This window comes from Oncorhynchus mykiss, chromosome 9 (assembly GCF_013265735.2).
Source record: "Oncorhynchus mykiss isolate Arlee chromosome 9, USDA_OmykA_1.1, whole genome shotgun sequence".
Classification (NCBI taxonomy): domain Eukaryota; kingdom Metazoa; phylum Chordata; class Actinopteri; order Salmoniformes; family Salmonidae; genus Oncorhynchus; species Oncorhynchus mykiss.
Window position 1 is genome coordinate 36,247,626 of NC_048573.1, and position 17,709 is coordinate 36,265,334.

Genomic DNA, 17,709 nt, shown 5'->3' on the forward strand with positions numbered 1-17,709 from the left:
GATAGCAAAACAGCAGTTTAGCATCTGCTTCATCTGACCATTTTTTATAGACTGAGTCACTGGTGCTGCCTGCTTTAATTTTTGCTTGTAAGCAGGAATCAGGAGGATGGAGTTGTGGTTGGATTTACCAAATGGAGGGCGAGGGAGAGCTTTGTACGCGTCTCTGTGTGTGGAGTAAAGGTGGTCAAGAGTTTATTTCCCTCTGGTTACACATGTCAGCACATGCCCGGAGCACATGTCCTGGTAATCCGTCTGGCTCCGCAGCCTTGTGTATGTTGACGCTTGCTGATAGAAATTACATAACACTGATTTAAGTTTCCCTGCATTAAAGTTCCTGGCCACTAGGAGCGCCACCTCTGGATGAGTGTTTTCCTGTTTGCTTATGGCGGTATACAGCTCATTGAGTGTGGTCTTAGTGCCAGCATCGTTCTGTGGTGGTATGTAAGACAGCTACAACAACTACAGATATAAACTTTCTAGGTAGATAGAGTATCTCATGATAAGCTGTAGACCACACTATCTCAGGCAAGCAAAACCTCAACAGCTGTGCTGGAACGCAAACAATATGGGTGCTACTTTGAATACAGTTGGTGAGAATGAGGGGACGACGGTGAAGAAATGAACAGTAGTTTATGGTTCGAGTGCCATTCACGAGCAAGGATGTTTTTTTGTGTGATCTGTTTGCAGTCTCGAAGACGGTGAAGGATGAATGGGGTAAAGTGGAATCAGTCAGAGTGACCAGGAGCGGTGATGCTGATTTTGTGTGTGCCAAAAGTGCAGAATGCTCTGTGGCTCAACAAGATGTCGACGTATGATATGGAAAGCTATGACAGAAAGAGGGAGCAAAGCCTATTGTTTGATGAGGTTTTACAAAACTTGGGCATGTGAGATATGTGGTGAGATCGTATGTGCAGTGTTATAATTGTAAAACGTTTGGACATGTGGCAAGTGTTTTTCAAAGGAATAAATATGTAGTAATTGAAGAGTCCGGTGAAGCATATTGTTGTAAATGTGATGGGAATCATGTTCCCAAGTTCCCGGAATGCCCTGTACAAATGAAGGAGGCCGCAGTAGCTAGGATCAGGGCCATCCAGCAGGTCTATAGGACAGTTTATTATTTTTTTTATAGAAAAAAACCTTCAGGGTAGTAGCGTGAATTTGGTTAGTGTTTCTGGTAATTAGTATTAGTATTTAGTACTCCATGCAGTAGGTGGCAGCAATACACCTTATGAGTATACCCTGCCAATTAACATCAAAGAAGAACACTGCTCTAGCAAAGATTTGTATCACGAAACGAAGATAGATCACAGCTTGTCGTTTCCAATGGGAACACGAAACATAGTGGGCAGAACAAGCAAGGAGGAGGGTAGAGCCAAGCACGCGCTAGCGATAACTTATTGGCGCGTTCTAGTAAATCTATACATATTTCCGTTTGAGAACGCCTACTCAGTGAAGTTCACGTATGCAATAACTCAATTGGCATTTGCACTCCTAAACAGACATATATATATTTTTACTTTTGCAAAGAGTAATGTCTACTAAACGTAGTCCACTCTGTTCATAACAGAATATTTTTTGCAGAAATTCGACCCAAATCCATCCCGTTCCATCTTCTCCCACTACGTGTTAGTGGGCTTTCTCTCAGTCGAAACGCCAACCGTTTCTCTAGTTTCTGTCACCTTTCACCAAAGATCTTCTCCTGTGCTTTCACCGCAGATGCGGAAGTGCGACACTGGAGGAGGTAGTAATTGAGGCGCATTCAATGCAAAACACAAATTGACGAATTTTGATGGGGATTTTTTGTTATTTAATTTAGATTTGATGCACCAGTGTATCAATCGACTCTAGGGGATTCTTACATGCGGGACTTTTAATTTGAACATTTCCGACGTTCCCCTGACACGGAAGTACTTTTTTTTAGTGTTGCTGACGAGACGCTGATATAGTATAGTATTTCTGAACTGGAGCTAGTGTGCATAGCCAGCAAAGAAGTTTTGAAAGTGATAACAGTAGCTACTGTTTTTGAAACCATCTAAATATATGTGCCACGGAAGTAGGTATTGTAAATGCACAACTACAGCGCATTTCTTGATAACTTCATACTTTCAGCTAGCTAACGTAGTTATGCGTCATAGTACAGGTAAACTGGCTAGCTAACTAATCTGTCTAGCTTGGTAAAGTTAGTCTAGATAACGTTAGCTATCTAAATTAGTATGTCAGCTGTACCGTTAATTAGACAAGCACATATGTAGCCAACCATATTTGATGTTAACTGGCTACTTCGTAAAGGTTAGTAGCTAGTTATGTAACGTTATTTAGTTAGCAATATGTTCGGTCATCAACAACGCCTCCAACAGCAGCAACGTATTTGGCAGCTTCCACAACATCTCCAACAACGCCAGCAGCGACAAACAACCCAACTCATGCCATCCCAACTTCCACACCAGCACCAAATGAACCGGTAAGATATTCCTGCATGGGTGCTCTCTATCAAAACCCACTGAACCTAGATAATCTGGACACATTACATTTTTAACGTTTTTATTTTTGATAAAAATGTGTTAATTACATCCTCCACGGAGCCCCGTTTCCTAATATTTGCTATATGTCCCAACTGCTTGCTCTAGTTTTGAAGTAAATATCAAAAACATGAAAAAAACACCTTATTTCAGGGCATTTTTCACCCTGCCAGCTCCTATTAGTTCTATTGAGCATCATGGCACCGACTCACCTTCTGAAAGTTCTATTCCCAGTCCATTGTTCTGCGTCACAATGCCAGCTTTGCTGGTAGCAATGCATTATTTAAGTGATAATGCCAGAGAAGCCAGTGTTTGGAGGATATATTGGCACAGGTGTTGTTAGGCCTGCGATGGAGGGGGAGAGAGACTAACGGGAGGGAGACTAACAGATGGGAGAGGGTGAGAGAGAGACTAACAGGAGGCAGGCAGAGAGATACTAACTTAACTGATTTTAGAATGAAGACTCCATAGAACGGCAAATTTCAGGTCCAGTGCCATCTTTGGGACGCAGGGGTGAAAGATTCAGCAGACTGCTGGCATTACACATCTGGCTAAAAGACTACTGTATCTCTGCTGGAGTCACTTTTATTGATGACTTTGACACCTTCTGGAAACAGAAGTTGGTGTCTATATTCAGAACGACATTCCTGTAAAGCTTAGAGACGATCTAATGTTAAATACTGTTGAAGTAATATGGCTACAGGTTCATCTGCCTCACCTAAAGCCCATTCTTGTGGGAAGCTGCTATAGACCACCAAGTGCTAACAGTCAGTATCTGAATAATGTGTGAAATGCTTGATAATGTATGTGATCAACAGAGACGTACAGTTGAAGTCGGAAGTTTACATACACTTAGGTTGGAGTCATTAAAACTCGTTTTCCACTTCAGTTTGCATACCGCCCCAGAAGGTCCACAGACGATGCAATTGCCATCACACTGCCCTATCCCATCTGGACCATAGGAATACCTATGTAAGAATGCTGTTCATTTGACAACAGCTCAGCATTCAACACCATAGTACCATCCAAGCTCATCATTAAGCTGGAGGCCCTGGGTCTCGACCCAGCTCTGTGTAATTGGGTCCTGGACTTTCTGACGGGCTGCCCCCAGGTGGTGAAGGTAGGAAACATCTCACCTTTGCTGACCTTCAACACTGGGGACCCACAAGGGTGTGTGCTCAGCCCCCTCCTGTACTCCCTGTTCACCCATGACTGTGGCCATGCACGTCTCCAACTCAATCAAGTTTGCAGATGACACAACAGCAGTGGGCTGAAGAAATTTGGCTTGTCACCTAAAACCCTCACCAACTTTTACAGATGCATAATTGAGAGCATCCTTTCGGGCTGTATCACCACCTGGTTCTGCACAATGCATCACCGGGGGCAAACTATCTGCCTCCATGACACCTACAGCACCAGATGTCACAGGAAGGTCAAAAAGATAATCAAGGACAACAACCACCCGAGCCACTGCCTGTTCACCCCTCTACCATCCAGAAGGCGAGGTCAGTACAGGTGCATCAAAGCTGGGACCGAGAGACAGCTTCTATCTCAAGGCCATCAGACTGCCAAACAGCAATCACTAATTCAGAGAGGCTGCTGCCTACATACACTCAAATCATTGGCCTCTTTTTAATAAATTGATCACTTTTTAATAATGTTTACATATCTTACATTATTAATCTCCTATGTAAATACTGTATCTTATACCATCTCATCTATCTTGCCTATGCCGCTCGGCCATCGCTCATCCATATATTTATATGTACGTATTCTTATTCCATCCCTTTCGATTTGTGTGTATTGGGTAGTTATTGGGGAATTGTTAGATTACTTGATAGATATTACTGCACTTTCGGAACTAGAAGCACAAGCATTTAACATCTGCTAACCATGTGTATGTGACCAATGCAATTTGATTTGACTACCTGTGCTAATTAAATGACTGTCGCCCCTATCTGCGTCTCCAGACACTTGTGTGTAAACAGAAGACCGACGCACAAACATGTCACTGAAAAATAGTGTCGGCTGCAACTGTGTGGTAAAACGGTGTACAGTAACTGTGTATTTTGCATTTGTGACATTATCTGAAAGTAGAGGGATTTATGCTTCTATACCGCAATTGACAACCAATTCACGTTTAGATGGAGTATATGGCTGTTTTGGCATCCAGAGCCAATTCGCCCTTTAAACAGAACATGTAAGGTCCTTGTACTAAGGATTAACGTTAGGCTCCTTGATTCCAATATTAGGCTCTGACTGTTGGTGACTCAATGTTGTCACACGATTTGCTAGTAACCGGTTATCGATAGTCAACTCCTTTTGATATAAGAGAACGGAGATGAGCATTCCTCAGCTACACTGAACCTAGTAATAAAGTCAAACACCTTATCCAGATTTTTGTCTAATTTTCTAATTTTGATGTCAATCAGACCACCACCACCTAGTATGATCTACCTCTGCCCAGTTCCCCGGGCCTCTCTCCTTGTCACCAACCCCATGCTGCAAGGGGCACTGCTCATGCAACAACCGATGCGAGGTAAGTCTCTGTCTTATTTTCTCGCACAGGAAGGTGGTTGATGTTTTAGTAGCATATAGAAGAGTCAAAATGCTGTGGATGTTATAGGGAAAAGGAATTATCCTCCAAGTACATACAATGTCTTCCTCCTCTATCTATAGGTAACATGCGAGGCTTGGCCATGGGTAGTGGGCTACCCTTTACTTCATTTTTGTCTGAGGGGACAAGGCAATCTCTCCTTGGACCGGCTCCTATTCCCCAAGTGGGATTGTTCGCATCAGGACCCAATCATTCCCTTACACACTTTTTAAACAAGGTTCATCATCTTTTTTTCTACCACTCTGAATCGGAGAACCTTTCTGGGCAGGACCGCTTCAGTATAGGCTATATCTACAGTACTATTATCTTCTTTACTTAAATTAACATGGCGCAACTGCACATCCAAAAATGATCTGTGAGTGTGAACTATTGATTTAATGATGTGTGGTGTTTTGTTTTGTTTGTGTCCAAACAGGACATTCGTGTTAGGAAGAGGAAGAAGGAACAGACAGGAAGTGCTGGGGGCCAGCTGAGCTCCAGCAGTGCAGAGGGGCTAGGGGAGAGGGATGATAGGACTCCCAATACAGGTCCCATGGTCTTATCTCACTTATACACCCTACTCTAGAAACCCTCTTAGTTAACCTGGCAACTTATTTCTGTTGACCCCCAGCCACACAGCCACAATAAAAATCCATGTTTGACAGTCAATCTTCTGTGTGTGAACAAAGAAAATGGTGGTCTGGGTCGTCAAAAGTAAAGTACCACATGAAATACTGTTAACTTCTTATGGCTGGGGGACAGTATTGAGTAGCTTGGATAATAAGGTGCCCAGAGTAAACTGCTTGCTACTCAGGCCCAAAAGCTAGAATATGCATATAATTAGTAGATTTGGATAGAAAACACTCTGAAGTTTCTAAAACTGTTTGAATGATGTCTGTGAGTATAACAGAAGCCATATGGCAGGCAAAAACCTGAGAAAAAATCCAAACCGGAAGTGGGAAATCTGAGGTTTGTAGTTTTTCCAAGTCATTGCCTATCGAATATACAGTGTCTATGGGGTCATATTGCACTGCCCAAGGCTTCCACTAGATGTCAACAGTCTTTAGAACCTTGTTCCAGGCTTCTACTGTGAAGGGGGAGAGAATGAGAACTGTTTGAGTCAGGTGTCTGGCAGAGTGCCATGAGCTAAATCATGCGCGCGGCCGTGAGAGGTAGCTGCGTTCCTTTTCATTTCTAAAGACAAAAGAATTGTCCAGTTGAAACATTGAAGAGTTATGATTAAAAACATCCTAAAGATTGATTCTATACATCGTTTAACATGTTTCTATGAACTGTAATATAACTTTTGGGACTTTTCGTCTGAACTTTCTCCCTGGATTTGTGAACTAAACGTGCGAAAAAAAGGAGGTATTTGGACATAAATGATGGACTTTATCAAACAAAACAAACATTTATTGTGGAACTGGGATTCCTGGGAGTGCATTCCGATCAAGATCATCAAAGGTAAGTGAATATTTATAACGCTATTTCTGAGTTTTGTGACACATCTCCTTGGTTGGAAAATGGCTGTATGTTTTTCTGTGGCTAGGTGCTGACCTAACATAATCGCAAGGTGTGCTTTTGCCGTAAAGCCTTTGTTTGAAATCTGACACAGCGGTTGCATTAAGGAGAAGTTTATCTATCTTTCCATGCATAACACTTGTATCTTTTATCAACGTTTATTATGAGTATTTCTGTAATTTGATGTGGCTCTCTGCACTTTCACCGGATGTTTGTTTTGAGACAATGCATTTCTGAACAAAACACACCAATTTCAAATGAGGTTTTTGGACATAAAGATTAACTTTATTGAAGAAAACACACATTTATTGTGTAACATGAAGTCCTTTGAGTGCCATCTGATGAAGATCGTCAAAGGTTAGTGATTAATCTAATCGCTATTTCTGACTTTTGTGAGCCCTCTCCTTGGCTGGAAAATGGCTGTATGGTTTTCTGTGACTAGGTGCTGACCTAACATAATCATTTGGTGTGCTTTCGCCGTAAAGCCAATTTGAAATCGGACACTGTGACTGGATTTATACGAAATGTATCTTTAAAATGGTGTAAAATACTTGTATGTTTGAGGAATTTTAATTATGGGATTTCTGTTGTTTTGAATTGGGCGCCCTGCAATTTCATTGGCTGTTGGCGAGGTGGGACGCTAGCCTGACCTGACCCACGCTTGAGTGACCTGACCTTAATCTGACCTGACCTTGGCCCCCATTCCTCACTAATCCACAGCTCTCCACCCTTATCAATGACCGCAACCATGTGATTGCCTTTTCCCTTACTTAGTAACATTCCAAGCCCCTGGCTCATATTCAACCATAATTGATTCCACCATATTCATTAATTTTACATATAATCATTCACTTCTGGTGTAGCAAGTATTTCAATTTACAACAACTGAAGCCAGACTGTGGCCCTTCTCCTTATCATAAGATACCTGATGTATAACAATAACATGTTCTGCTATAATGTAAATGTTCAAGTTTATAAGTCAGAACCCATCAATTTTAAGTGTCTTGATATGCCTATTTCAATTTTGTGCTGATCTGGGTATGTGTTATCCTTGTTTTACAGAGATGCAGGAAGCGGAATCAGTTGGACAATTCTTTGCAAAGCAACAGGAGCCTGAGATGAAGAAGCAGAAGATGAATGGGTAAGTATCTAACTGGAGTTGTTCAGTAGGGCTCACCGCACAAAATGTTGCCATGGAAAACAAAAGTCTGTCACTGTTGTCTACTTACTGAACACAGACCAGTTATTCTGCCTACCACCACAGCTACGTTAAATTTAAACCTGGTTGTTTTTTGTTTTTGTTAATCTTTTTATTTGGACTGGTCTTATTCACAGGTCAGAAGAGCCTGTGAATATAAAAATTGGACCAGAGGCAGTCCAGAAGTCTGATAATGAAATGTCAACAGATGTACCTCAGCCTGTAGGTGTGTTTTAAAGATTTTATGGCAGTTTTGATTCTGACACTTTGCTGTTGTAATGAAATAGGAATCAAATCAATGGTATCGATATTTGCAACTGACATACCAGGAGACATGAAATAGGTAATCAGGGGTGTATTTATTAGTGCACACACACTGTAGCCAAACTCTTTGCAACTGAAAAAATTTGCAATGAAAACAAGTGTTTGTAATTGGACAAGTTCAGCATAGTCCCTTCGGCTGTTTGCTTCCATTTGATTTGTAGAGAATATAGCTCTGCTTACAGCTAAACCATTACCCTTATACATTGTTTATTTTTATATGTATGCTGCAGGTCCAGCTTTTGTTTTAATTCATCCGTTGTTGTTTTAGCACACAATATATTTTGCTTTTCCATAGATATCTCTGCTCTCGAGTACAGAGGAGGAAGCACTTCCATTAAAGTGGCGGAAGAATGTTGCAAAGAAAGTATAACAGCTGAAGTAGGTGGGCACTAAAGGAATTTAATCCTGATTTTCAAAAATGCTCCATCTGTGAGTGTTATCTGTGCTGACACTGGATGCTGTCCTGTGTGTTGGGCTAAAGCATGTTCTGGGGGTAGGCACATCCCTGAAAGTCACCATCCAGCAGAGCAGCGAGAGCCGGGCGTTCAGCACAGGCATAGAGGAGTTGGCTGCAGCAACAGCCACGGGGAACCCCTGTGGTGTAGGGGGACAGGGTGAGGACAGTGACAGAGGAGCTGCGACTGACAGCCACTACTGCTACATCTGCAGCAACCCCTACCACAACCAGCAGGTGAGGACAAAGCCACACACGTAAAGCTAGCACAAGTACTATTGTAGATTTACCCTGTTATTTAGAACCTGACGGACAACCATGAAAAGCTTAAACCAGGTTTTAGTTACGCAATGAGTCAGACAGCTGAACAGACAAAGACGTGTTCCCACCAGCACAAGTCTCCTCCTTCCCTCTAAACATGTCATCTTTATTGATAGGCAGGAAGTTAAGTGATGTGGGTAATAAACTGTTCCTTCTCCCTTAATGTGACCTGACCTTGGCCCCCAGTCCTCACTAATCCACAGCTCTCCACCCTTATCAGTGGCCGCAACCATGTGATTGCCTTTCCCTTACTCAGTAACATTCCAAGCCCTTGGCTCATATTTCAAGTTTAGAAGTCAGAACCCATCACTATAAAAACCAAATAGCTGCTTGGGGAATGGACTGTCAATGTCATGCTTGTTAGAGCAATTCAATACATTTTAGAATAAGGCTGTGAAATGTAGAGAAAGTCAAGGGGACTGAATACTCTCCGTAATGTACTGTAGATCTACATTTTTTAAAACATTTTATCACCTTTACATAAGTATTCAGATCCTTTACTCAGTACTTTGTTGAAGCACAGTTGGCAGCGATTATAGCTTCCAGTCTTCTTGTGTACAAGCTTGGCACACCTATATTTTGGGAGTTTCTCCCATTATTCTCTGCAGATCCTCTCAAGCTCTGTCAGGTTGGGTATCTTTTGGGTATGACGCGACAAACTACAAAATGAGGAGAAAGTCAAGGGGTCTGAGTACTTTCCGAATGCACTGTACAGTATAATGAAGCCAAAGGTGCTTTAACAAAGTACTGAGTAAAGGGTCTGAATAATTATATAAATGTGATATTTCAGTTTTTCTAAAATCCTTTTTTGCTTTGTCATTGTGGGTTAGGGTTAGGGTTTTTATCCATTTTAGAATAAGGCTGTAACATAACAATGAGGGGAAGGGGTCTGAATACCAAATGTGAGCAGTGTTAATTTTGGCAGCTATTTTAGATTTAGTCTTAGTTTTAGTCTTGAAATACCCTTTAGTCTTAGTCACATTTTAGTAATTTCATCCTTCATTAGTTTTTAGTTATCATTCGACTAAAACTCTGGATAATTATATCCTAGTTTGTCACAGCCATTTTAGTCACATAATAGTCAGTACATTGTGCACATTCAGATATCCTTATCCAACTAGGTCTACTATCCCCTCGTATACCTCAGCAGGCAACCTTGAGCTTTACAAAAATGACAGAAGTATCACTATACTCCTAATATTCAACAAATTCTCATAGGAAAAAAGCTACCGCAACACCGATTTTAATGAATAACAGATGCACAAAGGGAAAATATAGCTTCAGATGGGATCAAATCAAAAATGGCCTACATGAAAGTAAGAGAGCAAACATTGTTTCTAGTTGAGGTTATTTACAAGTCAAGTGTCCAGTCTTTGCATCAGTTTTAAAAAAAATGACGAGTGACTGAAGTGACCATCTGGGAGTGTGTGGGAGAGCCAAGCATATCAGCTCAATCAAACCGTGCAACTACAAGATGTAAATTCTGCCAATGAGAGGATAGCGTATAAATAAATAGTCTGCATGTATGCTTAGGATTGGACAAAACGGATGAAAGGAGCTTCATTTCATTACATTTCTATTAGTCTCACGTGTAATTCTTGTCTCTTCATATTTTTGTCAACTAAAATTTGTTATAGTTTTTTTCCAGGGATTCTCGTTATAGTTTTAGTCAGGGAAAATAGGTTGTTAAATAGTATTTTTTGTCATAGTTATTAATACTGTATGTAAGTATTGATGCTCATCCTGTGAAATTAATGGTATTTTACAACAACTTTTGTCTGTCTGCCCCTCACCTGCCTGCAGAATTTCCAGAACCATATGAACGGATTGGAACATCAACAGCGTATGATGGAGATTCAGCAAGTGAGCAATGCCTGTCTGGTCAATCTATTACCACGGGTTGGCGACTCTCTACAGGGTACACACAAAGTCGGGTAAGGGGCAAACTCTATTACCATATTACTCACTACACTTCTCTATCATCACAATCCGCTGTCAGTGTTGGTGAGACTGAGACACGGGGACTGGCAGTAGTCAGGCAGCCTGGCAAATGCAATAGAGTGGATTTCAAATTCTGTTTGGCTACATTCCAGGGGCAAAAAGCCAGCAGGGGTGCAGCGCTGGTGTGCAACCTGCCAAACACACTTTACCGGCGACCTCCTCGAGCACCGGAGGACCAAGGAGCACAAGGTAAAGGTGACGTCAGAGAGAAGCACTAAGGTTGGGAAGAGTAAAAAGGTGAAATGGGCTTTGTGGAGAATGGAAGCGGGTAGAGCCATAACATTGTAAACATTTTCTTCTCTCTGGTTTCTAAGCTATCAAAGCAGTCCTCACGTCCCTTCTGCACCGTCTGCACTCGCCAGTTCAGGACGCCACGGAAGTTTGTGGAGCACATGAAGTCCCGAGAACACAAGCGGAATGTGGAGGAGGTGTGTGCATGTGAATAAACAACAGTAGTGCATAATAATGTGTGTTTATGAAATATGGACCTTTAATTATTGGTTTGGGGCATTTGTCCTTGTTTATCATCTATGACTATTGACTAGTCTTGCTTGGCTACTAGCCACTTCAGGGGCAAATCCTAACTGCCACTTTAGTCAAAATGTCAATGCATTACTAAGTGAAAATTAGACAGTTGGGATTTGTCCCTCACTGAGCAATGCACTGTTCATGAAGCACAATATCCAACAGGGGGCATTGTTTAGCTTAATGTTGATTCACCTCATGTCCTCCTTTTGACCCCAGCTCCAGGAGGAAGGAGAGTCAGAGGTCATTGAAGAACTCATCACTGTGGATGCAGTGGGATGTTTCGAGGGAGAAGATGACTTTGAGGAGGAGACCCACGAGGATGAGGATAGCAGGGTATTAATGGACTAAATTTCCCAAGGAACATAACTGCCATGCGTGATGTACATTTCTTTCCAAGTGTTTAATTTCTCACTCTGTTTTTGCAGGGTTCGCAGCCCGATCAAAGAGCAGTCCCGCAAGAGCATGTGGGGGACTACGAAGCGTTTGATTCTGAAACACAATACGGTGATTATGCTGTTGCTTTGATGACACACCCAGTCACTCAGAAAGGATTGAAAAAAACGAATCTGTAGGACAGAAAGTGAGACGAAGCATTATTTTCTCCAGGTTCAAGCTTTGTTGTCCCAGTGGCTGGTTTCCTCTGCAGACTGTGCCATAAGTTCTTCTATTTCGAGTCCACGGCCAGGCACTTTCACTGCAAGTCCCTCATACACTTCCAGAACTTACAGGTATGCGCCATAGACCCAATGGCATTCATACTTAGTGTCTTGTTGTCAAACGGCAGCAATTACTGACACACATCGCCTCCACAAAGTGCTTGCTCTCTTTTCATTCCTCACATCTGCCTCTTATGTCTCTGTATTAGAAGTACAAAGCCTTGAAGAATCAAGAGCTCCGCTGCGGAGGACATGAGGATATGCAGCCGAACAGTGGGGGACTCCCCTGACTTGAGAGAATACAAAGTGGTTATCCAAGTGAAAAATGACTGTACAAATGACTGCAACATGGCTAGGGACAACACACATCCCTGTGGTACCTCCTTTACCACAATCAAGATGCATCCTGTTGTCTCTACTCAGGACAAGGCAGAGCAGGACAATATCTCCACTGCCACTCAGCAGGTCTCAGAACAGCTGAACTCAGACTCCGTATTGCCAAATACCTCCGTCGCTGTCCATAGGCCTCAATCCACAGCCTCCTTCTGGCTCAAGCTGTGGATTGAAGAACACGGTGAAGCCGTCTCCATGCCAAAGCTGCCAAAGGTCCCAACCGAGCCTCCAGGAGTATGGGCATGATGTGACTGGAGAAAAATGCTCCTGCAGAGGTGGATGTGCTCTTGCTTTGCATGCAGGGCAACAGGAAACAAACATGAGCATACCTCAAACTGCAAGCGAGCCACTACGAGGCAGCCTCTTGGAAAGAGAGCATTTGGAGCAGGGGAGCTCCGCGCTGTTGATGCCACATATACTCGAACATTTGGTGTGTGTGCGAGTTTGAAGTCGCCCAAGATAAGATTTCACAGACAAATCCTGTTTGGTTACAGTAAAGTAGGCCTAGTTTAGTTTGAATGGAATCAACAGTTTGTGTTACTATTTTATTAAGTGATAGCATTCATAGTATTGCAAGGGATCTCCTATCACAGTGAGTGAGGCCATATTATGTTTTTTTTTTTAAAGAAAGTGCCTCAGGTCTTTGACAATTTCTAGGGCCTTCCTCTGACACCGCCTGGTGTAGAGGTCCTGGATGGCAGGCAGCTTAGCCCCAGTGATGTACTGGGCCGTACGCACTACCCTCTGTAGTGCCTTGCGGTCGGACGCCGAGCAATTGCTGTACCAAGCAGCGATGCAACCAGGATGCTCTCGATGTTGCAGCTGTAGAACCTTTTGAGGATCTGAGGACCCAAGCCAAATCTTTTTAGTCTACTGAGAGGAAATAGGCTTTGTCATGCCCTCTTCACGACTGTCTTGGTGTGTTTGGACCATTCTAGTTTCAATTCCGACTTCAACTGTATGGGCCACACCTGTTTCCATCTATTCTTATTCTAGGATTTGCAGTTCGCTGTAGCTTATGCTTTGAGGTGATCAACATTATTGATGCTGGTTTGAGAGAGGGTGGATTAAGTTATTTTAAGCTAGGTAATTAACTAAATATATCATCTGATGCATGCATTTCATCTTGTGACTTGCATTACCATGCTAGAGGACACACTTCGGCAAATCAGTATAGAACCTTTCTGTGTTTGCAAACATTTATACACAAGGGCGATCGGTGCAAGTTGGTGGCAGAACAAGGAGATATTTGGATTTTAAGACTCGTATGAATCAATGTCCTACTTAATATAATGCGTCATCATCGCAAATCATCTGCATTATACTTAAACACTTTACAATCTTTTTTTGTGTGTTATTTCTTACATTATTAGCCCAGATAGTTTTTTGATATCAGAGCAGCAGTAACTCACCAGCATTACGACCACAAATACGACTTTCCCGAGTTGGATCCTTCTCCACCGGCAGAGAAGAGGTATTCGGGGTGGACTTCTAGTCAGACTCAGGAGGCGTGCACACCATCCACTACTTCCGAGTATATTACTCGCTAATGTTCAGTCTCTGAACAATAAACTAGAACCGTTTAGGGTGAGGATTGTTTTCCAGAGTGACATCAGGGACTGTAACATACTGTTTCACAGAATCATGGCTCTCTTGGGATATACTGTCCCCGTCCATACATCATCATACATCATGCAGACAGTAATGAAGAACTCTCTGGGAAGAAGGGCGGTTGTGTATGTTTCATGATTAACTACTCATGGTGTGATTGTGATGACATACAGACACTCAAGTAATTTTGTTCACCTCACCTAGAATACATCACAATCAAATGCCGACTGAATTATCTCCCCAAGAGAATAATCTTCGGTTATAGTCACAGCCATATATATTCCCCTTCAAGCCGATACCACGACGGCCCTCAAGGAACTACACTGGACTTAATGCAAACTGGAAACAACATATCCTGAGGCCGCATTTATTGTAGCTGGGGATTTTAACAAACCAAAGTTGAGGAAAATGCTACCGAAGTTCTATCACCACATTGTAGTATTTGCTGTTCATTGACGTTTGCTCAGCCTTCAACACCATAGTACCCTCCAAGCTCATCATTACGCTCGGGGCCCTGGGTCTGAACCGCCCCCAGGTGGTAAAGGTAGGAAACAACATTTCCACTTTGCTGATCCTCATCACATGGGCCCCACAAGGGAGAGGGGGCTGACTGTGTGGCCACGCACGACACCAACTCAATCATCAAGTTTGCAGACGACTCAACAGTAGTAGGCCTGATTTCCAACAGTGACGAGACAGCCTACAGGGAGGTGAGGGCCCTGGCGGTTGTGGTGCCAGGAAAATAACCTCTCTCCTTAACGTCAATAAAACTAGGAAGCTGATTGTGGACTTCGATGTGGATGCACGCCACTATCGACGGGACCGCAGTGGAGAAGGTGGAACGCTTCAAAATCCTGGGCGTACACATTATCTGAAATTAAATGGTCCACACAGACGATTTCAAGAAAGTGTTTTACTCAATTGTTTCGATCAATGTTGAGCTCATCCGCAATGTGATGAATTATAAATAGTAATTTCTATTAGCTAATTCATATTGTGGTTTCTGTCAGCTGAGGGTTAGCTAAATATGACTGCTTGTGCTACTTCAATCTTTCCTTAGTTAGCGCTAGGACTAATGTAGCCTACATTTTCCAGTTTGGATGATTGTGTATGCTGTTGCTACTTTTGTGAATGTCTGAACATTGGATCCAAAAATAAACTGGTCACGTTCACGATATAACTTTTTAGGACTGTTTGTTTTTTCAGAAACATTTTGAACAATGTGGCTAGCTCAAATGCCAACTGTTGCGTCAATCAAAACTGGACGTTCTATAAGTGTTTTAATCACACCAGTTTGAGCATACGCTACAGGGACCACTGTATAATGATCACACCTGTTTGTTGGTATGTGTGAAAAGGTTAAATAGCCATCACTAGCCGGCTACCACCCAGTTACACAACCCTGCACCGTAGAGGCTGCTGCCCTATATACATAGACATTAAATCACTGGCCACTTTAGTAATGTTTACATACTGCTTTACTCATCTCATATGTATGATCTTGTTGGAATCGGTACAGCCCCAGGATGTCTTCATGTGTCTCCCTGGGAAGAAGAAGGGGCGGGGGTGCATGTTTCATGATTAACCACTCATGGTTTTATCATAATATCCAGGATCTCAAGTCCTTTTGTTCACCTGACCTAGAATTCCTTACAATCAATGTCTTCCATATTATCTCCCAAGATAATTATCGTCGGTTATTGTCATAGCCGTGTTTATCCCCTTCAATTTGGACAAAGTTTCGGATATTCTATTCTACTGTATTTTAGTCAATGCCACTCTGACATTGCTCTTCCTAATATTTATATATTTCTTAATTCCCTTTTACTTTTAGCTTTGTGTGGATTGTTAGATACTACTGCATTTTTAGCTAGGAACAAGAATTTTGCTACACCCGTGGTAACATCTGCTAAATATGTGTGTGTGACTAGTACAGTTTAATTTGAACTTCAACCAGTAAAATGGCTCTTTGGCTAGCTTTTGCTACAGCCTATATCAATGAGTTATCATTCTAGCTTACAACTGCTGCAAAGATAACAACCAAATATTATTGACTGTTCAAGCAAAAATCAAAACATCAAATCTAGGCTATGTTGAATGGGCGCAAATGGCGATGGCTTTCTTATTGCCGCCAAGAGTGCATGACGTCAGTGTCTCGTCTACTGGAAAAGGGTCTATACATGTTATGCTATGGCAACTACTGCTTACAGAGTGAGCTGTATAACCCAGCGTTAAGCATTATGGGGCTGAGGTAGCACTTGCACTTCCATACTTGGAGCAGGTGTCTGAACCCAAGGCAACGGTAAAGATATTGGTCAGTTAAAATTTGAGGAGTCTGCACTGGCATCAGCAGTACCAGACTGACATTGGGCAGAATGATCGGATGAGCAGGGACATGGCAGACCAGGTAAGAAGTGCACCGACCTAGGCCCTGATGGGGTCATACAGTGGCTTGCGAAAGTATTTACCCTCCTTGGCATTTTTCCTATTTTGTTGCTTTTCAACCTGGAATTAAAATAGATTTTTTTGGGGGGGGGGTTGTATCATTTGATTTTACAACATGCCTACCACTTTGAAGATGCAAAATATTTTTTATTGTGAAACAAACAAGAAATAAGACAAAAAACAGAATTTGAGCGATCACAACTATTCACCCCCCAAAGTCAATACTTTGTAGAGCCACGTTTTGCTGCAAGTCTCTATAAGCGTGGCACATCTAGCCACTGGGATTTTTGCCCATTCTTCAAGGCAAAACTGCTCCAGCTTCTTCAAGTTGGATGGGTTCCGCTGGTGTACAGCAATCTTTAAATCATACCACAGATTCTCAGTTGGATTGAGGTCTTTGACTAGGCCATCCCAAGACATTTAAATGTTTCCCCTTTAAACCACTGGAGTGTTGCTTTAGCAGTATGCTTAGGGTCATTGTCCTGCTGTAAGGTGAACCTCCATTCCAGTCTCAAATATCTGGAAGACTGAAACAGGTTTCCCTCAATAATTTCCCTGTATTTAGCCCCATCCATCATTCATTCAATTCTGACCAGTTTCTCAGTCCCTGCCGTTGAAAAGCATTAATGATTTTCTCGGGGTGATGAGAGGTGTTGGGTTTGCGCCAGACATAGCGTTTTCCTTGATGGACAAAAAGCTACATTTTAGTCTCATCTGAGGACTCAAATAAAAGTTTGTTTTAAAAAGTTACCTGATTTGCAAGAAGAATGATTTAATTAATTATCGTGTACACATCTGAAATCAGGTTACTTCTTCCATATGTTTGGGGAGTCTCCCACATGCCTTTTGGAGTACACCAAACGTGTTTGCTTATTTTGTCTTTAAGCGATGGCTTTTTTTCTGGCCACTCTTCCTTAAATCCCAGCTCTGTGGAGTGTACAGCTTAAGTGGTCCTATGGACAGATACTCCAATCTCCGCTGTGGAGCTTTGCAGCTCCTTCAGGGTTATCTTTGGTCTCTTTGTTGCCTCTGATTAATGCCCTCCTTGCCTGGTCTGTTCGTTTTGGTGGGCGGCCCTCTCTTGGCAGGTTTGTTACAGTGCCATTTTCTTTCCATTTTTTTTATAATGGATTTAATGGTGC

The 17,709-nt window shown here is 42.3% G+C and overlaps 1 protein-coding gene across 4 annotated transcripts; it reads left to right on the top strand.

Annotated features, from left to right (window-relative positions):
* Positions 1-1,718: 1,718 nt before the first annotated feature.
* LOC110531941 (cip1-interacting zinc finger protein) lies at positions 1,719-15,299 on the top strand. 4 transcript variants are annotated; one of them, XM_021615464.2, is made up of 15 exons: positions 1,719-2,461; positions 4,952-5,058; positions 5,199-5,353; positions 5,552-5,663; positions 7,699-7,777; positions 7,972-8,060; positions 8,454-8,540; positions 8,656-8,849; positions 10,737-10,867; positions 11,027-11,123; positions 11,249-11,362; positions 11,679-11,795; positions 11,888-11,966; positions 12,069-12,190; positions 12,328-15,299. In XM_021615464.2, exons 1-15 carry the CDS (start codon positions 2,328-2,330, stop codon positions 12,406-12,408), a joined length of 1,698 nt encoding a protein of 565 aa, XP_021471139.1. In that variant the 5' UTR covers positions 1,719-2,327; the 3' UTR covers positions 12,409-15,299. The 4 variants fall into 4 exon arrangements, with proteins under 4 accessions (XP_021471139.1, XP_021471138.1, XP_021471140.1 ...); XM_021615463.2 differs by having other exon boundaries at positions 1,722-2,461; positions 8,454-8,536; positions 8,640-8,849; XM_021615465.2 differs by lacking the exons at positions 5,199-5,353; positions 5,552-5,663 and having other exon boundaries at positions 1,726-2,461; positions 8,454-8,536; positions 8,640-8,849.
* Positions 15,300-17,709: the final 2,410 nt, after the last annotated feature.

Bases quoted from the DNA above. Each gene is read 5' to 3' on its own strand.
- LOC110531941 (XM_021615463.2), top strand. From the start codon at position 2,328: ATGTTCGGTCATCAACAACGCCTCCAACAGCAGCAACGTATTTGGCAG. The intron at 8,850-10,736 runs GTGAGGACAAAG...ACCTGCCTGCAG, and splicing joins ACCCCTACCACAACCAGCAG to AATTTCCAGAACCATATGAA. The intron at 11,796-11,887 runs GTATTAATGGAC...CTGTTTTTGCAG, and splicing joins ACGAGGATGAGGATAGCAGG to GGTTCGCAGCCCGATCAAAG.